The 6,804-nt window shown below is 34.6% G+C and overlaps 1 protein-coding gene across 1 annotated transcript; it reads left to right on the forward strand.

The window, feature by feature from the left end:
- The first annotated feature begins 4,137 nt into the window (after positions 1-4,137).
- LOC107669545 (uncharacterized) lies at positions 4,138-6,770 on the forward strand. Its single transcript, XM_016461818.1, has 4 exons — positions 4,138-4,202; positions 4,492-4,845; positions 5,839-5,945; positions 6,482-6,770. Exons 1-4 carry the CDS (start codon positions 4,142-4,144, stop codon positions 6,656-6,658), a joined length of 699 nt encoding a protein of 232 aa, XP_016317304.1. The 5' UTR covers positions 4,138-4,141; the 3' UTR covers positions 6,659-6,770.
- The last annotated feature ends 34 nt before the right edge of the window (positions 6,771-6,804 follow it).

Below are 6,804 nucleotides of genomic sequence, written 5' to 3' on the forward strand. Positions count from 1 at the left end.
GTTCCTCTACACTTGGTATTAACTGTTGAGATTCACTAGATTCACGGGACTCCCCGGCTGTATGCTGAGGGGGTCCATGATGACGGTCTGCTGTGTGTTCCACCTGTTTTGGAAGTCCAGCAAGTAACTTTGCTTCAAGAACCGCAATCCTTTGTAGAAGTTTATAGCAGTTCATGCAGCAAGTAGATTCCACAAGAGGCATTTTCTTTCTCGTCTGTTTAAATGTAGGCAGCTGTGTTTTCCCGTCTCCGGAATGCAAGCTGCTGGCAGGCAAAGAGTCTTCTTTTCGTAGTATTATTCCAGTCCCGAAAAGTTTTTCGTTTTAGTGTTTCTGCCAAAAATGTGTTGTTTGAGCACTATGCTGATCTGCTGGAGTTAGAATCTTAGAAAAATCTGAGATAAGTACATAAACAGAGAGCAAAGTGTGGAGCAGTAAGCAAGAGCATCCGAACAGTAGCAAAGCTGGAAGCATTTACATTTACAGTTACATAGTAGCATGTTCTACATAAGATGACAATACTTTTTGGACTACTTGCTACCTCTCATGATGTAAATAGATAACAATCAGAATTTATAAGTACTAATAAACAACCAATATATTAGCAGTGTTGGGCAGTAATAGTAACTAGTAACTTAGTTACTGTAATAATATTACTTTTTGCAGTAACTAGTAGTGTAACTAATTACTAATAAGATTTCAGTAATAATATTAGTTACCATCCATAAAACAGCTTAGTTACTTAGTTACTTTTGATGCCTCAACCCCGCTGATTTAAAATCCAACAATCAAATAATTCCTAGATTTATTTTCATCATTTTCACGACTCGCACATACATGTGATGTCCCCAGTGCAGCAGGCAAGCTTGGAATATGGAAAAGCTTAAATTCAGCAGATAGAAATATTGCATTATATTGATTTTGTCAGGAAAAAAGATGATCATGAGCACTTTTGTGTAAGTTGTGGCTTTACTTTACTCTGGCATTACATCCCACCCACATCCCTCTGATCAGCATGTGGTATTATCTGATCAGCATTATATTACTATAATTAAAAATCTTTTTGGAAAATTAAAGTTTCTTACAAACTTAATGAAATAGGAATCGTATATGGGTAACGGAGAAATGACGATTAGCTTCAAGCTACACATGACAATTAATGAGATTAATACAACACTTCTACTTGATTGTCACTATCAATCACTAGAATTGTATGTGGAAGATACACAGTTACAACTTTTGTGGGGTGTGAAGAAAAAGTAATGTAACTAGTAGTGTAACTAATTACTGTTGCCAGAAAGTAATAAGTTAAGTAACAATATTACTTTTCAAATGAGTAAATAGTAATGAGTAATATATTACATTGAGTAACTAGCCCAACACTGTATATTAGTACGTACAGTGGTGTAATGTAACGAAGTAATAATACTTCGTTACAGTACTTAATAATTTTTTGGGAGTATCTGTACTTTACTTGAGTTTTTATATTTCAGCCAACTTTTACTTTTACTCCACTACATTTCCTAATTAAAATGTATACTTTTACTCCGATACATTTCCACAAAGCATATTCGTTACTTACTACAAAATAGTCAGAAGTCAGAAGAACACGGACTGCAGGAAAGCAGGTTTGACGAATCAGTGGTCTGGCGTCTGCAAATTAGACTGCTGAAAAACACCTCATGTGCAAAGAAGCGCGCGCACAACCGCGGATGATTTCATTTTCCACTCAAGTCGAGTCTGGGGGGTCTGCGATATACATTATTTCTTCTGCGATAATACGGTAAGTGCTATTAGTCTTTTATTAGTCTATTAAAACTCAAAATTCAAGGCTAAATTGTAGATGGCAAAAATGCTTCTGTATGCTTTTTATATTTATATAATTTAATATAGTTAACAATCTATATCACACAAAGAGTACCGTTTTTCTGCAGATATTAGCATGATAACAAATATAATAATCATTTTATACAAGTTCAGTAAAGTTAGCAATATGTGACTTACATTTTAGACATAATATTTCTTGTTTTTACTCAATTTTGCCAACGAAAATAGTTCCAAACAAAGATCACAGCACTGTTTTGCGTCACGGTGTTTACTTATTGAATGAATCAGCTTTTTTAACGAGTCGGTTGAATAAATGATTCAGTGATTCATTCATTAACACAGTTAAAGTCCACATGAAATTAAAATTGACTTTATTTACTTTACTAGGGCACATTGCTAGTCTTGATCAGTGGCGGCTCGTGGGTTTTAAAATAGAGGAGGCACACTAATTGTATTGGTCTGGGATCCCTAACGATTATTGGCATTTTGGTTGCTTTTAGTCAGAAAACGTAAAGAAAACGACACACATACAGCAAGATAATATAACTTCACTTACCTGGCCTATTACTTGAAGAAAACATCCATCCCTTCTTAAAAGTCTGTGTTAAAAGAGAGCTGCCTGTTGTGACATTTAATTAAAGGGGTCATATGATGCTTTTTTAAAGATCATTATTTTGTGTATTTGGTGTAACAGAATATGTTGACATGCTTTAATGTTCAAAAAACACATTATTTTTCAAATACTGTACATTATTGTAGGTTCTCTATGCCCCGCCTCTCTCAAACGCTTCGTTTTCTAGTCTCATTCTCTCTCTGTGACACACACACACACACACTCCCCATACAGTTATGCATAAAAATACCATAGATAGTTAGTCAATATCACAGGAAGAGTGCCAGTTTTCACCTCTAAAAATAAGCATGATTACAAATGTGATACTGATTTCATGCAACAGTTCAATAAACAAGAAGTTAATATTAAGAGACTTGCGTTTGACACCATATTGCCTGTTTTTGCTCTATTTCGACAACAAAAATTATTCCAAACAAAGCCACAGCACTGTTTTGCGTCTCTGAGCAACATGATGGTGTTTCGTTCCTGAATGAATCGTTTAAATGATTTGGTTCAATCGCAATGACTCACTTATTAATAATGACTTGCTGCCACCTGCTGGCAGTTTTACTTTCACATTGAAAGTTTCTTTTTTATTATTAAAATCATTTCAAATAACAGTATTCAACGTTTTATGTTAAAAACAAAACATTATTTATCCATCTGTAACTGCAGGTTAAATGCATCCATGTCTCCTCTGAGATACATTAAACCAGGGGTGCCCAAACTCAAGAGTTAACTAGAACCGCCAGAGGTCGCTGTATACCTAAAAGTGCCAGCGGGTAAATTTTACCCACGCACATGACAGCTGTATTTATATGGCTAAAGAACATATTATTTCACTGTATTATGCCACTGTCTTCACAAAGAAGTTTCTAGACTCTAGAGTCATGAAATGATTATATCTAGTCATCAACTATATTTTTATCCTGTTGTTTTATGTTCAAGACTTTTTAATGCAGGCTACACTAATCCATAACGGTCAGTAGCCTAAGCTAAAAAAAAAAAAAAAGCCTGCACTGACAACGGAAATTAGAAGGTAGTAGCCTAAAGAGTTGGGTGGTGTAATATTATAATACAATGTCATTAATCAGTATATTAAGATAACCCATGCTATTTAAATTACTAAAATAGCCTATGGTCAATAATGAGCAATAATAGGCCTAATTCACCACATTGCATGGGATGATGCCGTGACAAATTCAAGTGCACAGCTTCACCTAATTAATTATTAATTTGTTTAGTTATATCATTTATAATTTGAATTATACAAGAAGAACAACAATAAACTTTGGGTAATCAAAAAAAATTACATCACATCACAGTGCATTACATCAGATCGGATTTTTTTTCTTCAGGAAACAGGCAGACTAGAATAAATAGCAACAGAGAAGAAGCCTGCACTGACAACGGAAATTAGAAGGTAGTAGCCTAAAGAGTTGGGTGGTGTAATATTATAATACAATGTCATTAATCAGTATATTAAGATAACCCAGACTCTGTAAGCAAAAATCGGTACATTTTCACAATGATGAAACTGAAATTGACAAACCACTTAACACTGGTTTCCTTTTCCTCTTCAAGCTTTAAGGTGGAGTCAAAACACTGCTTAAAATTTTCACGTGGCATGATTTCGTTATGCTCAGAGACTATCTGGCTTTCTAACCAGTCACTATTTTCTTTTTTTAATTTACTTTTTAATAATGTTAGGTTTTAAGTATGCTCCTTTTGCTCTCTTGTTTCTTATCACCCCTTCTGTAACTGGTAAGTTAACTTTATTCAGTTTTAACTTTTGTTGTCGTTTTTTGAAGATTATAAAAGACTGACTACATTGTGGTAAATTCATAAAATGGCCAGCAGTGAAACTAAAATTTACATGCAGAAATGTACACTTTGCAGTCAAACATATTACATTTTTGCATTTGACTTAATGCTGGATTTTATTTTAGCGGTCTAGGGCAGTTGTGTTAGGAAACTGTGTGTAACGAATGTGTTTTGCAATGCATGTGATTCATCTATCAAATGTGACTAACTTTAAGTCATTTCACCTCAGCACATGGGGGTATTGTTTATATCCACAGAGTAAGAAATTCATCCATTGACATTTCCTGTGAATCGGCAAAAAAAGAAGAAAAACCATTTGCCTTTTCGCTGAAACGCAGGTTGCTGCAGTCCAGACGAGTGATGTATCTTTCTAAAGGATTCCCACCGTTTATGAATAAATCTGAGGACAAGAATCGCATCACTGTACGTGATGAGCTGGACAACCACACAGTTCATCTGACAATCTCAAACCTGCAAGGACAGGACACAGACGTGTACCACTGTGAATTCCACTATGGTGATCTTCCATATGATAAGAATGTTCCTGGCAAGATGGAGTTCTTCATCTACATTGAAGACTTCTGTAGGTGACCTTTACTGATATCACTTCAAATATGAGGTCTATGGTAATATCCCCTCCAAACACTGTGAATAGCCCAAAATAGGTTAATTTTGCATTCAATCTACCATTATCTTTAAAAAAAAAAAAAGCAAAATCATACAGATGCATTGTATTTTCAACTGAAAATATTTAACTTAGTGCATGATTTTCATGCAGTGTGGCATGCTGTTTTTTTTGGATAGAACTATAGGACAATGAATTGTTTGATATTGATTGACTAGTCCTGCAATGTGCTTTTATTATACCTTACCTCAACAAGAACTGTATGGAAACATGTTGTAATCCATTAAATTAAGACCGTAGATACCTGCAATTTACTAGTACCCCAGTTTATGTGAGTGAAAGAATATCTGATACACTCAAGCAATGAAATTTCTCAAAAGCAGCAACCACAAAAGGATTATAATTATCACTATCATCATTATATGACATGGTCCATTGTTTCTAGAAATTATGAAAAATGCTTTAGTGAATATTAGTGCAGCAGTAGGCACAAAGCCTAGAAACTAACTCACTATTCGTATATGGTTTGTAAAATCTGCAAAAGATGTTATACAATAAACATGTACCACTCTTGCACGGTGCTTCACCAATCAAATTAGAGGACCAAAAGTACCTGCTGTGTAATGTCTTTTTCAGCCTTTATATTTTCAGCTGATGGTTACAGAACCTGGGAAAACTTAAATTAAAATAATATAACGTTAGGCAGAAACCTAACTAGTACAATTAGCCTACAGAAAGAGAGAAGGACCGTTTTTGTGCATAATTATTTTAGATTCTACTTTAGTTTATATATATATATAAATATGATGCAAATGACCGCAATAATAGTAGTCATCATAAATGGTGTATCTTACATAAAATGTAAATAACCATATAAAGTGTGGAAATACAACAGATTATATCATTGAGCATGTTTTCTGTATGTGTGTGTTTTTGTTGTGACTGTTGCAGCTCATGAGCCTTGTAGTTGTTCAAGTTACCTACCATTGCTGTATGTGATCTCTGGAGCTGCATGTCTGCTGGGTGTTCTGGTTTTCACTCTCGCTACAGCTTACTGTGTAAGTATTTTAATTATAGTTTCATATTTGATTTTTAGGGGAGAGTGAGGTAACCTGTGCCATGTTTCACTGAGTTGTTCTTTAGGCAAGATAGAAATACAAAATACTTCTAAATATAGTCAACGAAGACTGCTTTTAACTGAAATTAGAAGAAAATGCTTAACAATAGGGCCATAGTTATATTTTTCTCAAAAAATTGGTCGTCTTTATTGGGGAATATGTAAAAGATTACATAAAGACAGATATAAAAACATTTGATTTAATTTCAGTTTCAAGTTAATTTTAACAATGTCTTTTATTTTACATATCCAATATTCCAATACCAAAATATTTCTTTTTTTTTTTTAACAAAGGAATTGGAATACTTTTCTCAATCATTTAGCCCATATTTGCATTTAAATCTTATGTGACAGAGATTTGCTATCTAATATGTGGTTTAAAGAAGCTATCTTTCCGACTATATATGGTTTACTCCCCACTACATATTCAGCGTTTCGGTTAAACCCTCCCTTCTACTGGTTTCCTCTCACATACAGTGTAAATGGCTTAACCGTAGAAAGCCACAGCCTGTAGTTCCTGTTTATGAGGAGATGTCCGGGGTGCGGCCCACCAAAGGAAAAGCGACACGCTGTCACACCGATATTGCAAAACTGGAGGACGCAAACAGCTCTGTGGCCCATTTGTTCTACAACGAAAACCTTTATGTCAATTGATTTAACAAAATGTGTTGACTGGGAAGTGGCTCTACTGAAGCGCTGATGTTCATCATGATGCTCCAGCTCACCCACAAAACCTTTCGGGATCATCAGCTTTAAAAGTTTTTTGTTAGCATAAAATTTGTCTTTTCATCCTTTCATCT

The sequence above is a fragment of the Sinocyclocheilus anshuiensis genome, unplaced genomic scaffold (genome assembly GCF_001515605.1).
Source record: "Sinocyclocheilus anshuiensis isolate Anshui unplaced genomic scaffold, SAMN03320099.WGS_v1.1 scaffold612, whole genome shotgun sequence".
Lineage (NCBI taxonomy): Eukaryota > Metazoa > Chordata > Actinopteri > Cypriniformes > Cyprinidae > Sinocyclocheilus > Sinocyclocheilus anshuiensis.

Excerpts from the sequence above, each read along its gene's own strand:
- LOC107669545 (XM_016461818.1), top strand. The coding sequence starts at position 4,142 with ATGTTAGGTTTTAAGTATGCTCCTTTTGCTCTCTTGTTTCTTATCACC. Across the intron at positions 4,846-5,838 it reads CATCTACATTGAAGACTTCT|CTCATGAGCCTTGTAGTTGT; the intron begins GTAGGTGACCTT and ends TGACTGTTGCAG. Across the intron at positions 5,946-6,481 it reads CTCTCGCTACAGCTTACTGT|TGTAAATGGCTTAACCGTAG; the intron begins GTAAGTATTTTA and ends TCTCACATACAG.